Source organism: Moschus berezovskii, chromosome 14 (genome assembly GCF_049115385.1).
Source record: "Moschus berezovskii isolate FMDL1 chromosome 14, NW_MosBer_1.0, whole genome shotgun sequence".
Lineage (NCBI taxonomy): Eukaryota > Metazoa > Chordata > Mammalia > Artiodactyla > Moschidae > Moschus > Moschus berezovskii.
The window spans coordinates 12,876,915-12,904,251 of NC_142473.1; the positions used below are offsets into that span (position 1 = coordinate 12,876,915).

General features: G+C 38.9%; 1 protein-coding gene across 1 annotated transcript in view; it reads right to left on the reverse strand.

Moving 5' to 3' along the window:
• The window catches only part of CNTN5 (contactin 5), a 647,843-nt gene that overhangs the window by 609,314 nt on the left and 11,192 nt on the right, over nucleotides 1-27,337 (reverse strand). The window contains exons 3-4 of the mRNA XM_088843612.1: nucleotides 969-1,092; nucleotides 671-846 (exon numbers count right to left, since the gene is read on the reverse strand). Coding sequence (XP_088699738.1) covers nucleotides 671-846; nucleotides 969-1,092 — 300 coding nt within the window. The remainder of the gene's footprint in view (nucleotides 1-670; nucleotides 847-968; nucleotides 1,093-27,337) is intronic.

The following is a 27,337-nucleotide window of genomic DNA, read 5'->3' on the forward strand; positions in this document are numbered from 1 at the left end:
CCTCACGTTTGTGTAAGATTCATAGTAAGTAAAATAATTTCAAGAGTTTCAAGAAATCTATACATTTAGTTAATTAGATATATGATCTATTTTAGAAAATGTATACAGTCTAGATATATGAATGAATACATGAGGTGTCTTTTTTCTGATTAAAAGAGAAACTGGAACAGTTGTGAGGGAAGTTATAGTCAGAATCTGAAATAGTACTTCAGAGGTATTTTTTTGGTTTTTTGACTAGAAGGAGAATTTTTAGAATATGCTGTCTTATGTCCAGAAGAATCTATAGCCAATAGTGACTATAATAGGTAGTAGAAGTAAGTAAATATTTTAAAAGCAGATAGAACTAATTCAAAACCTATTTCTTACTAGATTTCAAAAGATATTTGAATTCTAAAATTTAATCTGCTTTTATGAACTGAATTTTTAGCCTCCCAAGTTACTATTTATGTGAAGAGGGCATGTATTTCAGGGAATTTAAAAGTATATCAGGAAGAAGCATGTTGTTTGCATAGTTGTAACCATGACTATTTTATACTATTATTTTAAAATTTGAAGTCATAAACTCTTGCCTAAATAAGCTTCAAAGCTATATATATACACATATACACACACACACACACACACACACACACTATACATGTATATGTGGAAAGAGCAATATTTTACTCACAGGCAAACTGAAGTATGACTTCTCTACTAAGAATGCTTCCAAATGTGTTGGCTGCCAAACACTGATAATGACCAGAATCCTTTGCTTCACTTGGATTGCTTATAATAAAGGCCCCGTCTATCAAACTGTAGCGATAATCACTTTCCAAATCTATTTCTGTTCCATTTCGAAGCCATCTTAGGGAAAAATCAGAAGACAAACGTAAAAATTACTTGAGACGTAATACTCCCTGGGTGTATCAGAATCTCACTGAAAGGAAATTTTAAGACAAGAAAAATGATTAAGAGTGAATTTCTACCTGTAATTGGGAACTGGGTTGCCACGAGCTTCACAATTCAGTGCTACTTTCTTTTCATCAGAATCAGTCGGGAAAATTATATCATCTGGTTCTTGCACAAACACTGGTCCGTAATCCACACTTTCTGTAAGGACCAAAAAGACAGACTTTAAAATTTCTTTAAATAGCAAGACATTTTTTTCTTCACTATGTCCCTACTCAAAATTCTTGCTCTTTCCTCGTACTGAACAGGCTTATTACCAAAGAAAGGTATAGCTGGCCAACTATATTGTTTTAGTAAATTGCAGAGGCCTAAATAGATGTTTTTCTCTACTTGACCAAGATGGCTTTTAAAAAAATATGATACATGAAATGAAAAAACACACATCTCAAGCATAGGTGTTGTACATTTTAAAATATATCTTAAAATTCAACAAAAGCAGAGCTAAGGAGATAGTAAATAAAAATATTAGTTTTTAAAAAACTGAAATTGTAAAAGTCTCAGAATGTTGAAAATACTATATGATAAAGTCATGAACTAATACTTTGCTGCTACTTGGGTACTATAGATATGAAAATGTTGGTCCTCGTGCATTTTTCACATATTCCTTTCTTCAATTATTCAATCAAGTACTGCTGCTGCTGCTGCTGCTGCTGCTGCTAAGCGCTTTCAGTCGTGTCTGACTCTATGTGAACCCACAGACGGCAGCCCACCAGGCTCCGCTGTCCCTGGGATTCTCCAGGCAAGAACACTGGAGTGGGGTGCCATTTCCTTCTCCAATGTATGAAAGTGAAAAGTGAAAGTGAAGTCGCTCAGTCGTGTCCGACTCTTAGCGACCCCATGGACTGCAGCCCACCAGGCTCCTCCGTCCATGGGATTTTCCAGGCAAGAGTACTGGAGTGGGGTCCCATTGCCTTCGCTGCAATCAAGCACTTCTTAATGCTTAATGATGCTTGACTGTAGGGGGAAATGATGCAATGCAAATATTCACATTCTCATGGAATAAATGAGACATGTCCTCAAAAAAAAATCAAATAATTGAATAAAGATAGCAAAACTAAATACAAGTAAATGTTGTATTTAGTTGTATTTAGTATACAACTAAATGTTTCAGTCAGTTCAGTTCAGTTCAGTCACTCAGTCATGTCCGGCTCTCCGCGACCCCATGAATCACAGCACGCCAGGCCTCCCTGTCCATCACCAACTCCCGGAGTTCACTCAAACTCATGTCCACAGAGTCAGTGATGCCATCCAGCCATCTCATTCTCTGTCGTCCCCTTCTCCTCCCGCCCCCAACATTTCCCAGCATCAGAGTCTTTTCCAGTGAGTCAATTCATCGCATGAGGTGGCCAAAGTATTGCAGTTTCAGCTTTAGCATCAGTCCTTCCAATGAACACCCAGGATTGATCTCCTTCAGAATGGACTGGTTAGATCTCCTTGCAGTCCAAGGGACTCTCAAGAGTCTTCTCCAGCACCACAGTTCAAAAGCATCAATTCTTCGTGGCTCAGCTTTCTTCACAGTCCAACTCTCACATCCATTCATGACCACGGGAAAAACCATAGCCTTGACTAGACGGACCGTTGTTGGCAAAGTAATGTCTCTGCTTTTAATATACTATCAAGGTTGGTCATAACTTTCCTTCCAAGGAGCAAGCGTCTTTTAATTTCATGGACAGTAACAAAGGGCAAAATGATAGGATACTGAATGAGGAATTCCCCAGGTCGGTAGGTGCCCAGTATGCTACTGGAGCTCAGTGGAGAAATAACTATAGAAGGAATAAAGGGATGGAGCAAAAGCAAAACCAATACCCAGCTGTGGATGTGACCAGTGATAGAAGCAAGGTCCAGTGCTGTAAAGAGCAATATTGCATAGGAACCTGGAATGTTAGGTCCATGAATCAAGGCAAATTGGAAGTGGTCAAACGGGAGATGGCAAGAGTGAATGTAGACATTCTAGGAATCAGTGAATTAAAATGGACTGGAATGGGTGAATTTAACTCGGATGACCATTATATCTACTACTGTGGGCAGGAAACCCTTAGAAGAAATGGAGTAGCCATCATGGTCAACAAAAGAGTCCGAAATGCAGTACTTGGATGCAATCTTAAAAATGACAGAATGATTTCTGTTCGTTTCCAAGGCAAACCATTCAATATTACAGTAATCCAGGCCTATGCCCCAACCAGTAATGCTGAAGAAGCCAAAGTTAATCGGTTCTATGAAGACCTAGAAGACCTTTTAGAGATAACACCCAAAAAAGATGTCCTTTTCATTATAGAGGACTGGAATGCAAAAGTAGGAAGTCAAGAAACACCTGGAGTAACTGGCAAATTTGGCCTTGGAGCACGGAATGAAGCAGGGCAAAGGCTAATAGAGTTTTGTCAAGAGAATGCACTGGTCATAGCAAACACCCTCTTCCAACACAAGAGAAGACTCTACACATGGACATCACCAGATGGTCAACACCGAAATCAGATTGATTATATTCTTTGCAACCAAAGATGGAGAAGCTGTATACAGTTAGCGAAAACAAGACCAGGAGCTGACTGTGGCTCAGATCATGAACTCCTTATTGCGAAATTCAGGCTTAAATTGAAGAAAGTAGGGAAAACCACTAGACCATTCAGATATGACCTCAATCAAATCCCTTATGATTATACAGTGGAAGTGAGAAATAGATTTAAGGGACTAGATCTGATTGATAGAGTGCCTGATGAACTCTGGACGGAGGTTCGTGACATTGTACAGGAGTCAGGGACCAAGACCATCCCCATGGAAAAGAAATGCAAAAGAGCGAAATGGCTGTCTGAGGAGGCCTTACAAATAGCTGTGAAAAGAAGAGAGGCAAAAAGCAAAGGAGAAAAGGAAAGATATAAGCATCTGAATGTAGAGTTCCAAAGAATAGCAAGGAGAGATAAGAAAGACTTCCTCAGTGATCAATGCAAAGAAATAGAGAAAAACAACAGAATAGGAAAAACAAGAGAGCTCTTCAAGAAAATTAGAGATTCCAAGGGAACATTTCATGCAAAGATGGGCTCGATAAAGGACAGAAATGGTATGGACCTAACAGAAGCAGAAGATATTAAGAAGAGGTGGCAGGAATACACAGAAGAACTGTACAAAAAAGATCTTCACGACCAAGATAGTCACGATAACATGATCACTGACCTAGAGCCAACTTCTTGGAATGTGAAGTTAAGTGGGCCTTAGAAAGCATCACTACTAACAAAGCTAGTGGAGGTGATGGAATTCCAGTTGAGCTATTTCAAGTCTTGAAAGATGATGCTGTGAAAGTGCTGCACTCAATATGCCAGCAGATTTGGAAAACTCAGCAGTGGCCACAGGACTGGAAGAGGTCAGTCTTCATTCCAATCCCAAAGAAAGGCAATGCCAAAGAATGCTCAAACTACCGCACAATTGCACTCATCTCACACGCTAGTAAAGTCATGCTCAAAATTCTCCAAGCCAGGCTTCAGCAGTATGTAAACCGTGAACTCCCAGATGTTCAAGCAGGTTTTAGAAAAGGCAGAGGCACCAGAGATCAAATTGCCAACATCCGCTGGATCATGGAGAAAGCAAGAGAGTTTCAGAAAAACATCGATTTCTGCTTCATTGACTATGCCAAAGCCTTGGACTGTGTGGATCACAATAAACTGTGGAACATTCTGAAAGAGATGGGAATCCCAGACCACCTGACCTGCCTCTTGAGAAACCTGTATGCAGGTCAGGAAGCAACAGTTAGAACTGGACATGGAACAACAGACTGGTTCCAAATAGGAAAAGGTGTACGTCAAGGTTGTATATTGTCACCTTGCTTATTTAACTTATATGCAGAGTACATCATGAGGAACGCTGGGCTGGAAGAAGCACAAGCTGGAATCAAGATTGCTGGGAGAAATATCAATAATCTCAGATATGCAGATGACACTACCCTTATGGCAGAAAGTGCAGAGGAACTCAAAAGCCTCTTGATGAAAGTGAAAGAGGAGAGTAAAAAGGTTGGCTTGAAGCTCAACATTCAGAAAACAAAGATTATGGCATCTGGTCCCATCACTTCATGGGAAATAGATGGAAAAACAGTGGAAACAGTGTCAGACTTTATTTTTTTGGGCTCCAAAATCACTGCAGATGCTGATTGCAGCCATGAAATTAAAAGACACTTGCTCCTTGGAAGGAAATTTATGACCAACCTTGATAGTATATTAAAAAGCAGAGACATTACTTTGCCAACAATGGTCCGTCTAGTCAAGGCTATGGTTTTTCCCGTGGTCATGTATGGATGTGAGATTTGGACTGTGAAGAAGGCTGATCGCCGAAGAATCGATGCTTTTGAACTGTTCTGTTGGAGAAGACTCTTGAGAGTCCCTTATACTGAAAGGAGATCCAACCAGTCCATTCTAAAGGAGATCAATCCTGGATGTTCATTGGAGGGACTGATGCTGAAGCTGAAACTGCAATACTTTGGCCACCTCAAGAGACGGGTTTACTCACTGGAAAAGACTCTGATGCTGGGAAGGGTTGGGGGCGGGAGGAGAGGGGGACGACCGAGAATGAGATGGCTGGATGGCATCACCGACTCTGTGGACATGGGTTTGAGTGTACTCCAGGAGTTGGTGATGGACAGGGAGGCCTGGCGTGCTGTGATTCATGGGGTTGCGGAGAGTCAGACACGACTGAGCGACTGAACTGAACTGAACTGAATTTCATGGCTGCAATGAGCATTTGCAGTGATTAACTGTTTACCTATTAGTAAATTAAAGTAAATAAGGAAATTAGAAGAGAAGAGCCAAAAAAAGGAAGGTGGGAAAGAAGAGCTGTTTAAGGGCAAACTATGCACCAGACACTGGAGTCTATCTCATTAATTAGTTAGCACAGAGAAAATCTATGATAAAGGTAATTTTAAACTAATGAACATTTCATGGAAAAGTAGAAATAAAATGGCCTCAAATGTAAACTTGAACTTAAGGAAATTTAGGATAATTCTGCTGGAGAAATGATGAGTATTATGCTGGAGGGAGTATAAATCATATATAGCCCTAGTTGAGTAGAATGTACAGAATTATATGCATGCCTAGTCTCAATAGCATTCTGAAGTGTGAAATCAGGAAAAAGTAAAACTTTTTTCTTTTTTTCACTAACCATGAATTTGATTACATGATAACCTTAGATTAATATTTTCAACATTGGCACAAAAGATGTTTGGGGATATTCTTTGTTGTGAGGGTTTTCTGTGCACTGTAAGATGATTACCATCATCCCTGGCCTCTACCCTCCAGATTCCAGCAGCATACCTCCCCAAAATTCAATAATAAAAAAATGTGTGCAGACCTCATTAGATGTCTCGTTGGGTCAAAATAGCTGTTGTTTAAAGCCACTGTCCATACATGACCTCGGGAAAGACCATAGCCTTGACTAGATGGACCTTTGTTGGCAAAGTAATGTCTCTGCTTTTTAATATACTATCAGAAAGCTGAGCGCCGAAGAATTGATGCTTTTGAACTGTGGTGCTGGAGAAGACTCTTGAGAGTCCCTTGGACTGCAAGGAGATCGAAACAGTCCATTCTAAAGGAGATCAATCCTGGGTGTTCATTGGAAAGACTGATGCTAAAACTGAAACTGCAATACGTTGGCCACCTCATGCAACAAGTTGACTCACTGGAAAAGACTCTGATGCTGGGAAAGGTTGGGGGTGGGAGGAGACGGAGACGACAGAGAATGAGATGGCTGGATGGCATCACTGACTCTGTGGACATGAGTTTGAGTGAACTCCGGGAGTTGGTGATGGACAGGGAGGCCTGGCATGCTGTGATTCATGGGGTCGCGGAGAGTAGGACACGACTGAGCGACTGAACTGAACTGAACTGAAAGCCACTGTCTTAGAAAATATGAAGAGCAAAGATTTTAGGAAGAACATTTTTCCAATGTCTGTGTTAAACAGGTGGGGTATTTACATCCTCTGTGGATAACCACAAGAAAATATCAGGAAACAATGCAAGAATGAATAGCCTCAAAAAATAAAGATTTAGCAAATTATTACTGAAAAGATGTACACCTCCATATTTACAATAATGAGTTCAGAGTAAATTGATTTGCTTTCTTGAAAAGTACTCTACAGGCATTCTCTTTTGGACTAAAAGAAACACGGTATTCCAATCATCCCTCTGATACAAACTGAATACTCACAATGGCCAATACCAACAAGTATTTTCTTTGAGTTCTCCTGGAAAACGAAATTGAGGTTCTTTTCCCTAAGCTATTAAAAATATATATTACATGAGAATAACTAAAATGTGTTATTCTATACCAAATTCTACTATTGTTTTACTTTAAAAAAGGAAAATAGATAAGATATTTGATAAATAACTAGAGGAAATTATTGTCAAAATATCATGCTGCATGCTATTGTATCATAATGATATTTTTAAAATTTGGAAAATCACATGAAAACTCAAAATCTCAATTAGCATTAAACTACATAATCAAATAATGAAAAGGAATCATTCCTTCTGGACTTTACACATTAAAATATAATCTTTTAAATTGACATTATAAATATCTATGATATATAAAATAAATTTTAATAAATATATTTTATACTTTTATATACTTTTTAAAATTCTTGAGCTTTAGAGTCAAACACTTCAGTTCAAATTTTAAAACCATTTTGAGCCAACTGCTTTTATCCTTTGCTGCTTTATTTATTAATTGTAGATAATAATGTCTCCTTTCAATATTATTATGGAGATCGATCAATATTTGTAAATACTTAGTATGTCACAAGTACTCAACAAATTATAATTAATAAGAGTAATAACTAAAACTTGCTTGTGTCATAATTACTATATGCCAGACATTATACTGAATAATTTATATGCAATATATCATGTAACACTCATAACAGTGTGACTAGAACTAATTTTCACATTTTATTTTTTTATAGAGCAGTAATTTTTCATTTTTATTTGTAAGAGTAATATCCTTTATTTTTAATTAACTTTTTGAATTACAAATAATTATGAAACTCAGCTCAGATAATGAAATAGTAATATACAAGAGTGCTTTGTGAATGCTATTTAAATATAACAATAATAGTTATTATAAATAATAGTAATAGTGGTAATAACAATAGTGATAGTGATAATTAGGTTCTGTATTCCAGCAACCCTGAATTTGTGTCCCCAATTTATACTTTATTTGCTATACAAATTTGCTTAATTGAGTTCAGCCTCAGTTTTGTCTTCTATAAAATGGGGAAATTAAGTTGAAGTATAATTGAAGTATAGATGATTAACCCCATTAAATTCAGGTTTAGAGCAAAGTTAATCAGTTTTATATATATTCACACTTTTTTAGATTCTTTCCCATATAGGACATTAAAGAGCATTGAGTAGAGTTCATGTGCTATACAGTAGGTTTTTATTAGTTATCTATTTAATTTCCCCATTTTATATAAGACAAAACTGAGGCTGAAATCAATTAAGCAAATCTGTATAGCAAATAAGTTATAAGTTTGGGTCACAAATTCAGGGTTGCTGGAAAACAGAACCTGATTATCACTATCACTATTGTTATTACCACTGTTACTATTATTGATAATAACTATTATTATTATATTTAAATAGCATTCACAAAGCACTCTTGTATATTACCATTTAGTTATCTGAGCTAGGTTTCATAATTATTCGTAATTCAAAGATGAAAACACTGAGATTCTGAGAGAAGACGTCTTCAAAATTAGCACATAGTAAATAGTTGATTTAATTAATGTTCTATGGTTCCAAATCTTAGACTCTGAAAATTGTCAAAACAAGACAAAAGAAATAAAGGCTTCCCAGACTGGGGAAAAGCAGAAAGCTAAGATTTGCTAAATTACAGACTGAAAAGTTAAAGGACTAGTCTGAAAAACACATATTCTATTCTGACAGCCCATACTCCGTTAGAAACATCTGCTCATTGTCGCTCCTGGAAGCATTTTAGTGACTCAGTGAGCCCTCTCTTTTTCTGCTGCTGCTCTTTCTCTTGCTTTTCTCTCAGAAATAAAGTTCATCGTAAGGGGTGGAAAACCCTATATCTATGGTGAGTTTCCCAGTCACTAGCAAAGGGTAATCAAAGATGGTTCCATCTCTGAAGGGATTAGCTTTTAAAGTTCCATACCAACAAGGTATAATTACAGGTAAACTCAGACAATTTTGAGGGCTTCCCTGGTGACTTAGTGGTAAAGAATCCTCCTGCAATGTAGGAGTGGACAGCGGGGTCTGGTGGGCTTTTCTCCACATCCTCTCCAACGTTTGTTGCTTGTAGATTTTTTGATGATAGTCATTCTGACAAGTGTGAGATGGTAGTTACTTGGCTTTGATTTGAACTTCTTTAATATATTTAACAATTTAGAGATTTTATTTTTTCATGTGCCTTTAGCCATCTGAATGTCTTCTTTGGAAAAAAATGTCTATTCAGGTCTCTTTTTTATAGTTCAGTTTCACTTGGTAAACGAAGGATAGTATACCCACAAGGCATTTTGGCGGGCTGACCCTGAAGGAGAGGCTTCAACCTGTCTTGACTCCCTCTTTCTATATTTTTTGTCTCCTCCCCGCAAGCCTGCCCTATGCAGATTAGGGCTAGCACACATCAACAGTCAGGAAGGGGGTGTGTTTGCTCTACCTGAGGTTCCCACTCCAGGTCAGAGGATTTTTCCTGTGTTCCCTTTTCATGGGCTTTTCCCCTTTCTTTGTCTTTTAGCTGCCACCATTTTGGACTCCTTTTTCTATTATAATTACCTAACATTCCCCGCTTAAGAGATGGGAGGCCCAATTCATTGGGAAGGGGCATTGAGGTCTCTCTGGCTACTTCCTGCTGAACTGAGACATTGAGGGGCATTGGGTCTCCCTCTCTTGTTAGTCTCAAGCCTCAGAGTCCTTATAGAGCTGTCTGTCCAAGGGTGAGTGAGTTTCCTTGGCTAAAACAAACCAAGAGAGAAAGAACATAGCCCAGAGTTAGCTCAAGAGTTATCCCAAGAAAGCTTATCCCAAGAAAGCTTATCCCCAAAAACTTAATTTTGGGGGTATTCATTAGAATGGTGCTTACTGATAGTTCTGAATAGGTATTGGAGAGCTCCCAGGATGTCACAGGTATATTGAGTGTCCTCTTCTGTTTTCTTCCATGTGAACTGGAGCTCAGCCTTTGGGGACCCATCTTTCCAGACCTTAACTAAGACTTGAATCCCTGGGGCATATAGTGGTGGCCCTTCAGAATCTTTTGGGTCCTGGTTGACATCTCATAAACATATTTCTTGTTGGAATTACCCAATGACCATGGTGTAAGATCAGAGGGTCTGAGTCTCTGGATCCAGGAAGAGGTCATTGACATAAACAAAAGGTCTCCCATATAATGTCTCAGAGGGCCTAAGACCAATCTGTTCCTTAGGGGCAACATGGGTGCAGAGTGGAGCTATTGGTAAAGCCTCCTTTAATCTGAGAAAGGTCTCTTCTGAATTATCCTTTTTATCACTGATTTTAAGAATTGGTTAGCTTTCTCTACTTTTCCTGAAGACTGAGACCTCCAGGCACAATGAAGGTAATTGGTAATGCCCAATGCCTTAGAGGGGCTTCCCTGGGGGCTCGAGGGTAGAGTGTCTGCCTGCCATGTGGGAGACCTGGGTTTGAATCCAAGGTTGGGAAGATCCCCTGGAGAAAGAAATGGCAAGCCACTCCAGTGGAAAATTCCATGGACAGAGGAGCCTGCTAAGCTACCATCCTTGGAATTGCAAAGAGTCACACACGACTGAACAACTTCACTTCACAATGCCTTAGAGAGCCCTTGGGTGATTTTAAAAGTAAATGATGTTCCAAGGGCTTCTCTGGTGGCTCAGAGGTTAACGTGTCTGCCTCCAATGCGGGAGACCCGGGTTCGATCCTTGGGTCGGGAAGATCCCCTGGAGAAGGAAATGGTAACCCACTCCAGTATTCTTGCCTGGAGAATCCCATGAATGGAGAAGCCTGGTAGGCTACAGTCCACGGGGTCGCAAAGAGTCAGACACGACTGAGCGACTGAACAGAACAGAACAGATTGTCTTTTTGTAGTGACCTAGGCAGGCCAAATCTTGGAATAATTTCATGGAGCTTCTTTTTCACCACCTCCTCAGGCTTCTCAGTCTCAGTGGGACAGACTTCAATGCATCCTGTGAAGGTATCTATCATGACTATTAGGTATTAGGTATTAATATCCTTGAGAAACTGACATCTGGGTAAAGTCCATCTGCCAGTCCTTTCCTGGGTAGGTCCCATGCCATTGGATCGGCTGAGCCACCTGGAGTCTTTGAGTTCTTTGGAGGTTATTTAATTGGCAAGTGAGACATGGGGAGACCACTTGACTTATAGTCATTTAGAGGCCTGCTCCTCTGAAGGACCTTTCTAGTAATGTTTGGAGGGCCTTGTCCCCTAGATGAGTGGTGGCATGTGAGGAGTTAACCAACTCTCATTGGAGGTTCCTCAGCAGAAAGAGAAGCCCCTCTTTTTGGAAACACCTCACATGATCTTGTTGAAAGCCCTCACTCTTAGCTTTAAGACTCTCACCTTCAGTATATGAAGGAGTTCCTGGCAAATTAGTCTCCAGCACTAAGGTGGAAACCCCTATTAGGTCACTGTTTTGTAATGCTGCTCTCTTAGCTGCCACTGCCTGGTTCCCTTGAGCCACTTGTGTACTCCGTTTTCCATTCTTCTCTACAATGGGAGATTGCAACCTCAGCAGGCAGGTGGACTGCCTCCAAGAACCTAAGGATTTGATCACCATACTTTACTGGGGACCCTCGGGTGTCAAGTGGCCTCTTTATTTCCAAATAGCAGCATATGCATGTAGCACCCGAAAGGCACACTTGGAGTCAGTGTAAATGGCTACTCTTTTTCCTTTTCCCAGCTCTAAAGCTTGAGTCAGAGCTATGAGCTCAGCCAATTGGACTGAAGTACCTGGAGCTAAAGGTTTAGTCTCTATGGTCTCAAAATTGGAGACTACTTCAAACCTGCCTCCTTTTTCTATCTAAGACAAAGTTGCTTCCATTGGTGTACCAGATTTCCTCAGGATTGGTCAGAGGGTCTTCTGACAATCCCTCTTAGGGTTTTGTCCAATGGTCCAAAGTTTCTAGGCAAGAGTGAATGGGGAGAGAGTTCTCAGGGGTAAGCATGAGGATAGCTGGGTTAAGAACCTCAAAAAAGGATATAGTCCTGGATTTTCCATCAGCATTACCTGGTAATGCATGAGGATTCTTTGATTGGACATCCATAAGTGGCCACTCCCATTTAGGAGTTTTTTCACTTGGTGGCTGATAAAAAATAAATAAATAAAAATAGCAAGAGAGTTTTAAAGCATCTTCTATTAGCGCTTCTAGATTTCAAAGGCAGGGAGGCCAACCTCAGATGGTCTGGTTGAGCCTCTTTGATAAGTGAGTTACTGACTGGGGCTCAGGTCCCAACCTTTGCATTAACATTCCCAAGGCTATTCCTTCCTTTTCATGGACGTATATGTGGAATGCTTTTTCTGGGTCTGCAAGTTCAAGGTGGGTGCTTGGGTTAAGACTTGTTTTAGTGTTGCCTCTGACTCCTTTTGAGGTACCCATGTCAATGGGATTGGTGAGTATATCTCTTCTCAATAAGGGATTTGGACACTCAAGGACCATCAGAATCTGATGGGAAAATATCTGTCCATCCCAGCAACAAAGAAGTGATTGGGTGAATCTTTTTGTAATTGCTTTCCTGTATCACCCCAAATGGTACATGCTGCGGAAGATGGCTCCAGAGTAGGAGGTCAGGAGAGAGTACGTAGTCCCAGTGTCAACCAAGAAATTTTTGGACCTACCTGCCACATCCAGTTGCACCTTTGGCTCCATCCCCATGATGGTTAACTGTTACAGGTGGACTGGCTGGACTGGTGGGCCACTTCAGTCTTGTTAAACCATTGTGAAGGAAGGTTTGGCACTTGACCTCGAGGCTCTTGGGTCCTGAAGGCAGAGTGCCACCTAATATCCCAGTTGATGGCATTTGTAGCAAGCGGTTTTATGAGGCTTGCATGGTATGGACACTTTCTGGCCAATGTCCAACCTGTCTACAGATTAGGCATTTGTCTCATGCCTTGTCCTTGAGGTTTGCCACAGGGCTCCCCTGGAGGGTGGCCAGCATCTGGGTATGCCTTGAATCTTTCCTTCTCTCCCTTTCCTGGGCCTTGGCCTCCTTCTCCTGTTCTCTGGTATCAAAGGTATTGGTGGCTGTCTGGACCATTTCATCTAAAGAGGAAGCAGAGTCCTGATGCTATGCTATAGCTGTTGTAACTTTATCTTTATATATGATGCAAATTGGGACAGGAATTTGTCCTTTAAAATCACCTGTCCATTATAAGAGTCTAAATCTAGATTGGGAAACTTTAATAGGGCCTCTTTTAGCCTTTCCGGAAAGGTAGTGGGATTCCCACTGGGCTCCTGAGTTATTGCTGAGACCTGGGCACAGCACCACAGTACCATAACTAGTAGGTTTCCTTCTGTTTCCATGGGTGGACTTCCCTAGGGTGAGTCTTCTGAAGCTTATCCTAGCCAGTACTGTTGCAATCTGAGAGCTGGGCATCCCTGGGTCAGGGTGCAGATCCCTAGGCAGGTGGAGGCAGGTCAACCTCCTGGAGATTGAATCTTCAGGCAAGTCGAGACTGGGCAGCCTCTTGGGAATTGGGTCCCTGGGTGGGTTGAGGCAGGTTGACCCACTCTAGGTAATAGCAGAATTAATGATAAAGGAGTGGGTAGATGTTTGACAAAGTGGAATGGAGATTTGATCTGGGGGTATATTCATAGCTTTCGGAAAAGAGTGGTAAGAGTTTGGACCCAAATGGCCCATAGGCTAACCCCCAAAGTGGCAAACATTGTCACTGGAAGTCCAATTGCCCTTGGAGGGATGTCACCAACAGGTGGACTTTTAGCACGTATTGTGTGTCTGCCACCCACCCTAGCACTAAGACTGCTGTTGTTGCACATGTCTTAGGAAACATGGGAAATGAAGGCCTGAATCTCTTAAGGGTACTAAACAGTTTTCCCTCCCAAGGGCCAGCCATTTTCTGATTGTCCCACCAGAAAGTTGTAGAGGAAACATTGTGGGCCCAAAAAGGGCTCATGCGAAGAGCACAGCTTCTGGAAATAGAAAAGCTAATAACCCTCCCAATACTTTGCAGAGAGTGGCATAGATAAGGGAAGAGTTGGAGGACAAGAGGGGAAGGCAGTGAGAAGCATATGCTGAGGAAACCCCTTACTGTTACTATCTCCTTATTATTCCTGAGGAATAACCTTCCAGGAAAGCAGCTAAACGCTTGACCTGTGCCCACACGCTTTCATTTCCCTGATCTTCGGCACAAGGAAGACTAAGGACAAAAGAACCCTCACCCACTGGGAAATGGCTACTGGGTACAATGGATGGTGGAGCCTTCAGGACATGGCAGGGAGTAGCTCCTGACAGAATCCCTCAATTACATCCACAGCCACTTGCCTGTTTACAGGGGATATGAGCAGATACAAAGGAGAGACTGTAAAGGAATTAAGATTTTGTTAGCCAAAAGACACATAAATCAATGAAACAAAATGGAGAGCCTAGGAATAAACCCATGAACCTATAATCTATTAATCTATGATGAAAAAGGCAAAAATATGCAATGCAGGAAAGATTCTTTTAAATAAATGGTGTTTGGAAAGTGACAGCTACATGCAGAACACTGAGACTAGAGCATTTCCTCATACTATATACAAAAATAAACTCAAAATAGATTGAAGACCTAAATGCAGGACCTGAAACCTTAAAAATTCCAGAAGATAACACAGCAAGAGGCGAGGACCTCCTACCTTAACCAGAGGTCTTCTGGAATCTGAGACTGTGCTACATGAGCTTTCTACCACCTTAACTTTTGCTGTGCCAGTTCCCACCACAATCAACTTCCCATCACTTCTGCTGTGCTGGGCTTCTGTTGCACTCAGCTTTCACCGAGTGACCTTTCACCATATTGGGCTTCAGCTGTGATGGGCTTCCGCCTCACTGGGGCCCAGCTGAGGTGGCCACAGCCAGGTTACATCTGGGTCATGGCACCAGATATGTTGGGAGAGGGTGTAGTATCCTCAGTCCAGTCTCACCACAACAAAGAGTTGAAAAGGCAGACCAGTGTTACACCTGGGTTGCAACTCAGAGTTTTATTTGGTAAACAAAGGATAGTACACCCTCAAGGCATGAGGGCAGGCCAACACTGAAGGAGAGGCCTATAAGGTCTTCTTCCTACTTTTTAATTACATTGTTTTTTTTATACTGATTTGTATGAACTGCTTACATATTTTGAATATGAATCCCTTACTGGTTATGCTATTTGCATAAATTTTTTCCTATTCAGTAGGTTGTCTTTTTGTTTTGTCAAAAGGTTTCCTTTATTGTGCAAAATCTTTTAGGTTAAATTAGGCCCCATTTGTTTTTAAATTAGGTCTTACTTGTTTCTTTTTGCTTTTATTTGTTTTGCCTTAGGAGACAGATCTAAAAAATATTACTAAGATTTAAGTCAACAAGTGTTCTGTCTGTGTTATCTTCTGGAATTTTTAAGGTTTCAGGTCCTGCATTTAGGTCTTCAATCTATTTTGAGTTTATTTTTGTATATAGTATGAGGAAATGCTCTAGTCTCAGTGTTCTGCATGTAGCTGTCACTTTCCAAACACCATTTATTTAAAAGAATCTTTCCTGCATTGCATATTTTTGCCTTTTTCATCATAGATTAATAGATTATAGGTTCATGGGTTTATTCCTAGGCTCTCCATTTTGTTTCATTGATTTATGTGTCTGTTTTATGTGCCAGTACCATGCTTTTTTGACTACTCTTGCATTGTAATATAGTCTGAAGTATGGGGTCATGAAACTTCCAGCTTTTTCCTTTTCTCAAGATTGTTTTGTCAAATAAGAATCTTGTAGTTCCATGTAAATTTTAAGATTTTTTTCTAGCTCTATGAAAAAATGTCATTGGTATCTTATTAGGGCTATCATTGTACATGGAGATGTTTTCGATTGCATGGCTATTTTAGCAATATTAATTATTCCAATGAAAGAGGTAGAGATATCTTTCCATTCATTTGTATCATATTCAATTTTTTACATTGATGTTTTATAATTGTCATAAAATAGATTTTTCACCTCCTTGGTTACATTTATTCCCAGGTGTTTTATGTATTCATTTATTAATATGATTTTAAACAGGATTAATTTTTACTTTTTATTTCTGATATTTCATTATTAACATACAGAAAAGCAAGATTTCTGTATTTTAATCTTGTATCCGGCAACTTTACTAAATTCATTTATGAGTTGTAATAGGTTTTTTGGTGGAGACTGTAGGGTTTTCTGCATGAAATACTAAAACATCTGCAAATAATGACTGCTTTACCTTTTTTTTTTTTCCAGTTTGGATGCATTTTATTTCTTTTTCTTGTCTCATTGCTGTGGCTAGGGCTTCCAATACTATGTTACATAGAAGTGGCAACAGTGAGCATCCTTGATTTGTTTCTGAATTTAGACAAAAACTTTCAAAGTTTCACATTTACATATAATATTAGCTGTAGGTTTGACATAAGTGACCTTTATTATGTTGATATATGTTCCCAGTATACCCAGTTTTATGTCGGTTTTAATCATGAATGGAGGTTGTAGGTTTTCAAATGCTTTTTTTCTGCATCTATTGAGCTAATTATTAATTTTAATCCTTCCTTTTGTTAATGTGGTGTATCATGTTTGATTTGCAAATGTTGAATCATCTTTGTGTCCTTGGAATAAATATGACTTGATCCATAGCTTATGATCCTTTTTGTATATTTTTGGATTCAGTGTGTTGATATTTTGTTGGGCATGTTTATTTGTGTATTCATCAAAGATATTGGCTTATAGTTTTATTTTTTTGTAACTATTGTCTGGTTTTGGTATCATGATAGTTGCAGCCTCATAGGATAAATTTTGGAGTGTTCCATCTTCTTCCATCTTGGAAACAGATTGAGAAGGATTGGTTTAGTTCTGTATGTTTAGTAGAGTTCTCATGTAAAACCATCCAATCCTGTAACTTTGTTTGCTGTCTTTTTCTTTTTTGAATTACATTCACAAATTTATTTTCAGTACTAGTGATCAGTCTATTCAAGAAGTCTGTTTGGTCTTGATTCTATCTTGGTGGTTTGTATCTTTCTAAAAATTTGTTCATTTCCTCTAGGTTGTCCAGTTTGTTGACATATAACTATTCACAAAATTCTTGTGATTTTTCTTTCTTTTGTAGCTCTGTGATATCAGTTGTTATTATTACCCTGCTTTCATTTTTTATGTTGTTTACTTGGATCAGAAATCTCTTCAGTTGCTTTTATTTTATAAAATTTATTTTTATTTTTCATGTTCTATTTGGATGATTTTATTATTTTATCTTCCAGATAACTTATTCTTCTCTGTCACTTAGTCTGTTACTCATCCCTTCTAGTATGTTTTGTGTTTTGTCTATTGAGTTTTTTATTTTTGATTGGGTCTTTTTTATATTTTCTAGTTCCTTATTAAAATGTTCAATAGTTAAGATCAAATATGTTTTCTAATTCGGTTAACATATTTATTACCAATATTTTGAATTATTTATCTGATAACTTATTTCTGTTTATTTGTTTTTCAGGAGTATTCTCTTGTTCTTTCCATTAAGAATAGTTCCTCTAACTTTTTATTTTACTTAATATTCTCTGGCTCTATGAATTTAACTGAAATAACTGCCTATTATAGTCTTAAAGTACTATTTTTTATGTGAGAACCTCCCTATGCAAACTGGGTGTATCTAATGCCTTTGGTAGGAGTGCTGATGTGAAGTGGATGCCAGTCACATCTTTCCTCAGGGTGTGCTGGTAGGTATCACCTTGGTAGGAATGGGACTAGAGATGAAGGAGCTAACGCTGGCACTGAGTATGAGGTAGGATTTCCTCATACCTCAGTGTCAAGGGCAGGATATGCCCTTCCAAGTTGCTGGAACAGAAGCCCTGAGGATTGAGTTCAAAGTGGCTCTATTCTCTTTAAGTGTATTTATTTTCTCTCCCCAAACCAGGTTCTTTGCCCCAGAAGAAGGGAGAGCTGAAGCAAGTGAGACTCAAGTGCAAGCAGAGCTTCAAGTGCTGCCTGTGTAGGTGGTTGTGGCTCTGATTAGGTGCAGCCTTGGGTGTTAGCTCTGTTTGTTTCTCACAGCTGATCACTGTCCCCTCCTCTGCTGTCTCCATTACCCTCTCACTGTTGTAGAATCATTTCACAGGGGTGGCAGGACCCACATGGACTCTAAGCACGTGATGGGGGTTAGCTTTGGTGAAGCAGTCACTGTCAGGGCCTAGGAAGCTTTGGGGACATGGCTTGAGGAATGCCTTGTATGGCTGGGACCACCCTCCCTGGGCTATGCCCCAGGACTAGGTAGCTTCTGCATCCCCTCGCGGTGTCCTTCCTCCAGGCTGGTCTGCTCCAGATCCAGAGCTGTGCTGTGCCATGGAGAGAGTGGGATCAGAGCATTTACTTGACTTGGACTGTGGCATGCACCATACAATAGTTGGTTGTGGGAAACCCACAGTCACAATAGCAGACCTCTCTCTGCCCCCTGCCTTGGGGCTGTTTAGTAGGTGTAGACCCCTCATAAGTGTACTACAAGCTTTTCCAGATGTTTTATCTGATCCAAATATATTCCATCCATCTAAGAAGGCTTGTTTACTCTGTGTGGGACTCCAGCAATGGAACATCTTGTCTGTGGCTTCAGTCACTCACTCCCCAGGTTGGGTATCTACTCCTATAATCTTCCTTGTCCTCTGAGTCCCTTTCCCAGGGGCACAGGTTTTTGACTCAATTGCTTTTCTTCCCTTCCTGCTCAATTGCACATGTATCTTCTTAAATTTTTAGTTGTATGGGAGTCTTGCCAGTTTCCAGTTCATTTTCAGTGAAGACTGTTCCACACGTAGATCTATTCTTTTATGTGTATTCCTTGGAGAAGTTGAGTTCCATGTATTTTTACTCCACCATCTTTTCTTCCCTCCTAAGACTTCATTTTTCTGGAAGATTACTTCTTCATTTGTTTCATCCTCTTCATACCATTTAGGCATACATTGTTTGTTTGTTTGTTTTTAATGTCTGCTTCATCATCTCTGTAAGAAGTTTGTTTATAAAGTGTTTTTAAAATTTTTGATGTATGCCATTTTTAAAGACTTTATTGAATTTGTTGCGATATTGCTGTCATTGTTTTTTTTTTTTTTTAATGTTCTGGTATTTTAGCCACAAGGCATATGGGATCTCAGCTCCCTGACCAGGAATCAATCTCATGCCCCCTGCACTGGAAGGCAAACTCTTAACCACCGGACCACCACAGAAACCCCCTGTAACAAGTTTGTATATTTATCATTTTCCTATTTCTTTGACTTTCCAAATTTGTTTGCTATGCTCCTATCTTCTCAGTTGCTTCTATATTACCAATAACGATGCTTTCAATTCTTTAATGGTTTAATCTGTCCTTTTCATTTGTTCCCTGCACTCAAAGAATTGCTTCTTGTCAGTTTCTGTTATCTTGTCATATGTACTTTGACTCTATTTATGTGTTCTTTAAACTGTTCATTCAATGTCAGTCACTTCCTTGGAGGAAGATAGTTGTTGAAAAAGTTGAAAACATAGATTTTGTTCAGGTTATGTAGGAGTCCACATATGACAAACTGAAATCTCTGACTTGGCCAACAATCAAAAAGAAATTGAGTTCCACTAACAACTACATGAGTGTGGTTTGAAGTGGAAGTTCGTCGGTCAATCAACAGCTTAAGTGACATCTCATCTCATGAGAAAGCTTAAGCCAGAACTACCCAAATAAACTACTGCTAGATTCCAGACCCACAGTCTCTTTGAGAAAATGAATGATTATTGTTTCAATTTGCTACATTTTGAGGTAAGTTTTACATCAGTTCAGTTCAGTTCAGTCGCTCAGTCGTGTCTGACTCTTTGCGACCCCATGAATCACAGCACTCCAGGCCTCCCTGTCCATCAACAACTCCCAGAGTTCACTCAAACTCATGTCCATTGAGTCAGTGATGCCATCCAGCCATCTCATTCTCTGTCATCCCCTTCTCCTCCTGGCCCCAATCCCTCCCAGCATCAGAGTCTTTTCCAGTGAGTCAACTCGTTGCATGAGGTGGCCAAAGTATTGCAATTTCAGCCTTAGCATCAGTCCTTCCAATGAACAACCAGGATTGAACTCTTTTAGAATGGACTGGTTGGATCTCCTTGCAGTCCAAGGGACTCTCAAGAGTCTTCTCCAGCACCACCGTTCAAAAGCATCAATTCTTCATCGCTCAGCTTTCTTCACAGTCCAACTCTCACATCCATACATGACCACGGGAAAAACAATAGCCTTGACTAGATGGACCTTGGTTGGCAAAGTAATGTCTCTGCTTTTTAATATACTGTCTAGGTTGGTCATAACTTTCCTTCCAAGAAGTAAGCGTCTTTTAATTTCATGGCTGCAATCAGCATCCGCAGTGATTTTGGAGCCCAAAAAAATAAAATCTGACACTGTTTCCACTGTTTCCCCATCTATTTCCCATGAAGTGATGGGACCAGATGCCATGATCTTTGTTTTCTGAATGTTGAGCTTCAAGCCAACCTTTTCACTCTCCTCTTTTACTTTCATCAAGAGGCTTTTTAGTTCCTCTTCACTTTCTGCCATTTGGGTGGTGTTATCTGCATATATGAAGTTACTGATATTTCTCCCAGCAATCTTGATTCCAGCTTGTGCTTCTTCCAGCCCAGCGTTCCTCATGATGTACTCTGTTAACAAGCTATTTTCATCTCTCCATATTACTGATAGAAAAATATGTTTAAGACAAGCTGTAGCTATGAAAGCCATGAACTTCCCAGAAAAATAAAGAATAAAAATGCCATTTGCAAGTAATCATCATACTTGGGAGAATGAAAATACTTAAGTATTATTGAGCCTTAAAATTTTAGAATTAGAGGGATAATCTTTCCATTCTAATAATCCCTTGGAATTTATCCAATCATACCTTCATCACTTTTAGTAATGTATGAAGACTTAGCCAATTACTGTTTTTTTGTTGTGTGTTAGTCACTCAGTCATGGCTTACTCTATGCGACCCCATGGATGTAGCCTGCCAGTATCCTCTGATCATAGAATACTCCAGGCAAGAATACTGGTGTGGGTAACCACTCCCTTTCCAGGGGATCTTTGTGACCCAGGGATCAATCCTGGGTCTCCTGCATTGCAGGCATATTCTTTTACCATCTGGGCCAATTGTTAGGATTTTCAAAAATGAAGAAAATAAGAAACACATTTGTGTCCTAGATGATGACATCTTTTGATTCAATTCTGTTCTAAAATACAGTTTACTTAAGATTTTGCTATAATTGAATTGATTAGCACATCAATAACACTTAATTTACAGAAATTACCATTAAGATTAAAATATGAAGACTACTAAGAATATCTTCTGCTCCCCTGATAGAATGTTATGTAAAATAAAAGTTAAAATATTTTTAACTTTAAAATTTAATTCATTAAAAAACAAATTTTTTAATATAATCAATAAACTGAACCATTCTAATCATAATCAATTAATAAATGAAGAAGAATATTTTAAGTGTCTACTTATACTCAATGTCAAAATGATCATCTACAGTGAACTTTTATGTCACCATTAACACACAATTATGTTTGATAGATTTTGCCTATTCATGTGTGACAGGAATAGGCTAGATGCTCATTAATCCCATTTATTCATCCTAAGAATATTGGAATACTTTATTTAACCTTTCTTATGATTGTACTGGGACTCCAATGTGACTTGTTTCTGGACTGAAATAATATATGTGAAATCCATCCCTTCTTTCTTTACCTGTCTATTAGCTAATAGTAAAGGAGCCAACTCATTGGAAAAGACCCTAATGCTGCAAAAGATTGAGGGAAGGAGAAGGGAATGACAGAGGATGAGATGGTTGGATGACATCACTAAACTGATAGACATGAGTTTGAGCATGCTCCAGGAGATGGTGAAGGACAGGGAAGCTGCAGTTAATGGGGTCACAAAGGGTCAGACGTGACTGAGCAACTGAATAACAAGAACAGAAGAAGTAGTAGGCACCAGTGAGGTCCCAATAGATATCACAGATGTTACATGGTTCCCAAACTCTCCACCTGGATAATAACGTATTAAACAACCCAGTGGAACAGGATGTGACTAGAAAAGAAACATACATTGTGTCAAGTTATTTGTTATAGCATCCAGGATTACCTTGTCTTGATTGATATTACATTTAAAAGCAAAGTAACTTTAAAGCTTAACAATTTGATTAAGAAGCAGTGGTCACTGAAGCATATATCACTAGATTATAGAATCTTACTTATATTCTCCTTTCCTAGTTCAGGCCTTTGAACTGCTGCTGCTGCTTCTGCTAAGCTGCTGCAGTTGTGTCCGACTCTGTGTGACCCCATAGATGGCAGCCCACCAGGCTCCCCCATCCCTGGGATTCTCCAGGCAAAAACACTGGAGTGGGTTGCCATTTCCTTCTCCAATGCATGAAAGTGAAAAGTGAAAGTGGAGTCGCTCAGTTGTGTCTGACTCTTAGTGATCTCATGGACTGCAGCCTACCAGGCTCCTCCACCCATGGGATTTTCCAGGCAAGAGTACTGGAGTAGGTTGCCATTGCCTTCTCTGGTCTTTGAACTACTACATTGTTAAGTATATTCCGAGACCAATGACCTATGAAAGGAGATACTCAATCATATAGCCTTGTATCTAGCTGTACCAGTTTTAGTGCTCCAGTTTTTATAACTGGCTTTCTACTTAATCCTTGATACCCAGTCCTTCTTAACATGACCAAATTCTGAAAATGGGTTTTAACCCCATGTCTCTATTTATAAATCCTATTTTGATAACCTTTCTAGACAGTCCAGGGTCATTATTTAGACATTTATATTATATGTATGTTATGGGTTTTAGTTTGTATTTTCACATGGTTGACTTCCACTGTACAGTCACGTAGTCAAGTCTGACTCCATTTTTGATATTTGACTGATGATGACTTTCAAGCCACACCAGTCACTTTCTTCCTTTTGCCTCACCTCAGGGAAAGATGACACTCATCCCTCCCTTGACTCAAGTAAGAGAGTTCATAACATGCAAACTCAACTTACATAGGAACCCTCACCCCAGTCCCACACCCCAGCCATAACAAAATTAGTGTCACTCATTCCCTCCCATTTCATGCTCAAGCCATTTTCAGACCAGCCTATCCTGCTTTTGTCAGAAAGCTTCATGATGTGAATAATAAATCCTTTCATACATTTTGGTGTATGTGTAGCGTTATCAGTCTCTGCATTTGAACTGATTTTGTGCTATGAATTATTGATCTTGTCCTCTGTAGGCTAATCACATGGCAAGTTAAGGATCAGTCCTCCTAGGTGGGTGACAGTTTTTGAGGGAAGTATATATTCCTCCCAAGGGGTTTGCATCTGTGGAAGTAATAGATCTTCATGACAGTTAACTAAAATGTTAAGGTTTACAGGTGAGAAAAGTAACTCCTGAGTTTCTCTAGATAGCTTTTTCTTAGGATTGTATCATCCAAATTTTGGGGGCAAGATGGCCTTACTTTTGACTGGAAGCCAGGGGCTAGGTTTGGAAGCATTTATGTAGACTAGCATAAATTCCAAATGTTTATATTACACTTATAAATCATTCCTCTTTCTCCTTTTCCCTTTTGTTATTCCCAGGTCTTAGTAACACCCCATCCTTTCAGGTCTCATCATGTCCAAAATGTAGTATAGAATTTAAGAAAAAGTGTTAAACATCCATCTTTAGGCTAGTGGTTTTCAAATTCTTTTAATAACAAGTGTTTTATAATTTTCCTTTTATTATTGATAAATTAAAGGATATTCTAACCTTCCTATATATATAAAATAAGTAACATTATAAAATAATATTTAATTCAATATGTAAATTCTTAAGAACAATTGTAATAGAAGACATAAAGAAGGAAAGTTTGCTTTCATTGATAAAACCCCTTGAATGTAATAGCAACAAATGTAAACTGATCTAAGTGTAATTTAGATTAATCACATGTTCCCAGTGTTATTTGTGTTAGGTGATGTGATTTTCTAAATGGTCAACACATTCTGTTATTCTTGACAAAACTAAATATAATCTTGCTGTAATTTACATATTTTTCACTGACATATCCATTATATATCAAAATACCTTGTGTATAATATAATATAGAGAGATTCTTGCTGCAGAAAATTTTAGAGAATTTTCATTCCTTTTAAGAGTCCTGTACTTTATAATTATAGGTCATTTAGCACTCCTAGTCTCCGCTCTCTAAAATAGCGTACTTGAATCAAAACTAAGACAATCAAAACTACTCCACAAATTTTAAAACACCTCTAAAGTAGAGGTGTCACCGTTTCTTAGAATCAGACTAGGACAATAAACCAGATCCTAAAGTTAGCATGGTATTGGCAATAGTCTTTAGACAGAGATGCCTAAATGGGAGGATGAAGCTCTACTGTGAAATGCAACCCTGATGTCCACATGCCCTTCTCTTAGTGAAGCTTCTTAAAGCACTGGTATGTCATTTTGTTTATGGAGACATTGGTTTCCCTTGTAGAGTCATGTCTTAGGATCAAGTTGATGTCTCATCCACTCTAATCCTCTTTGAAATTTCTACCACTTATTGATAGGCTATCCAGATACTACTTTTTTCCTGCCAGAAAGCTTTTAAGTATCACCTTATGTGAGATGTTTACAGCCAGGTTCCCTAAGAAAGCCTTGCTTCTTGGTTGGGTTATGTGTTTTCAATTGTTTCCTGAGTCTTCCAAGCATTACCATGTCTCCCTAGATTATAAACCTGTCTTTCAGACTTATATCCTCTTTTAAACAACTACTTCTGAATCCACTTTTCTCAAGTTAGTCGCGCTGTCGTGTCTGACTCTTTGTGATCCCATGGACTGTAGTCTGCCAGGCTCTTCTGTCCTTGGTATTCTCCAGGCAAGAGTACTGGAGTGGGTTGCCATTTCCTTCTCCAATTTTTCTCAGAGGTTAAGCCTAATGCCAGATCCAATGCTCTCCACTTACTGTTTCTTTCTTTGTTTTTTAATTTGTCACTCAGTGGTGTCTAACTCTTTTCTACCCCATGGACTATAGCCCACCAGGTTCCTCTGTTGATGGAATTCTCCAGGCAAGAATGTTGGTGTGGGTAGCCATTCTCTTCTCCAGAAGATCTTCCAAACCCAGGGATTGAACTAAATTCTCTTGCATTACAGGCAAACTCTTTGCCATCTGAGCCAACAGGGAAGCCCCACATACTGGTTACCTCTAATTGATTACTTTGTCTAGCTTATTTATGTAATGGGAACTAAGCATATCAGTGTTACAATCTAAGAAGAAATACCAACATATCATGTCCAATACAATTAAAACAATTTCCATTTTAATGATCATTAATCTATACCAGGTGATAATTTCCAAAAATTTTTAAATGTTTGTGCATTTTATAATGACACTCACAGTTAGAATGTAAAAAAAAAAAAAACTTTTCACACTATATGAGAATATAAGGTAAATTCTTAAAGATAATATCCAAACCTTTCTTTAAGGTGGCCACCTCATGAGACAAGTTGACTCACTGGAAAAGAGTCTGATGCTAGGAGGGATTGGGGGTAGGAGGAGACGGGGACGACAGAGAATGAGATGGCTGGATGGCATCACCGACTCAATGGACATGAGTTTGAGTGAACTCTGGGAGTTGGTGATGGACAGGGAGGCCTGGCGTGCTGTGGTTCATCGGGTCGCAAAGAGTCGGACACGACTAAGCGACTGAACTGAACTGAACATTGAAATTGTTTCTTTATAAAAGTTAAGCAAGTGTGAACTGTCACTGTAAAACTTTCAGGGATTTCTAAGAATTGAAGAACGTGATTTATTAAAAAGCATTGTGATGAATGTTTCATGGACAGTAGTATTATGTTGTGCACATACTATAAATTGAGTCTAATAGATCTTTTCATCACTTTTAATGTACCTATAAAATAGAGGTCAGATGATTCAGAGATGCTCTCACATGAGAATAATCAAAGTGAACTGATCCCATATAACATTCAGAAGATGTCAAATCACTAGCTACTTGTCAACAGATGGAAGACATTGTTTTTCCCTCCTTTTTATTTGCTATTCAAAAAACATAGTTTAGTTTTACAATTTTCAGGTAAATATTCTGTCATGGTTTAGAAATTTAGTCTGAAGTCATATTTCAAATTCTTCAAGTAGATGCATCCTTAATTAAACAATATTTGTTAATCTCTTATAAGCTTGCCCTGCTCTAAGTTCTGAAAGAAAAAAGAGGCATATACAAGATAGTCTTTGCTCAAATGGCATGTAATTAAGTTGGAGAGAAAAGCATAGTAATAGAAAATAATAAAAATAGCTCAAAAATTAAGAATACAATAAAACAATAAAATCAAAGTTTCAAAAAATAGTCATGAAATCATAAGGCTTAGATACACTATCTTATGTAAAATAACAGTGGGAAGCTGCTGTATAAAGCAGAGAGCTCAACTCTGCACTCTGTGGCAACCTAGGCCTGGATGGAGTGGGGTGGGAGGGAGAATTAAGAGGGAGGGGATGTATGCATACTTATGGCTAATTCATGTTGTACATCAGAAACCAACACAACATTGTGATGTAAACTTTCCTTCAACTAAAAAAAACAAAACAAAACCATAGTTTTAAACTGAGAGAAAATGGAGTGATCTGATTTACCGAGGAGTATATCATCCAAGTGAAATATCCTTTTCCTTGCCCAGAGGGAGTTGTTATTCTCATAAAAGATAATTTAAATGTTTTATTTGATCTCCAAGACAATATACTAGCAAAGTGTATTTTGAGGAAACAACTGAAAATTGTCAACACAGAGATCACTTTGAGTCATGAAGCCATTGCCCATGTTCCAAACCTAATCTGGAAACAAGCCACATCAACAATGAAATTCAGCCAAAGGTACTGAGGATATGAGGCAACAAATTTGGTAGGTTTCAGGAATCTTCAAGACGTCGGAAGCCAATGGTAGCAACTCCAAAAACTGGACAAACTCAGAGTGGTACATAAATTGTAGGTTGTACTTATCATTGAGGGAGTTAAAATGATCCAAAATTATATACTTAAATGTAGTACAAAAAAAAAATAATTTGCTTCAGCTAAAGAGGACATAGAAAAAGCTGACTTAAAACTCAACATTAAAAAACTAAGATCATGGAATTCAGTCCCATCACTTCATGGCAAATAGAAGGGGAAAAAAATGGAAGCAGTGACAGA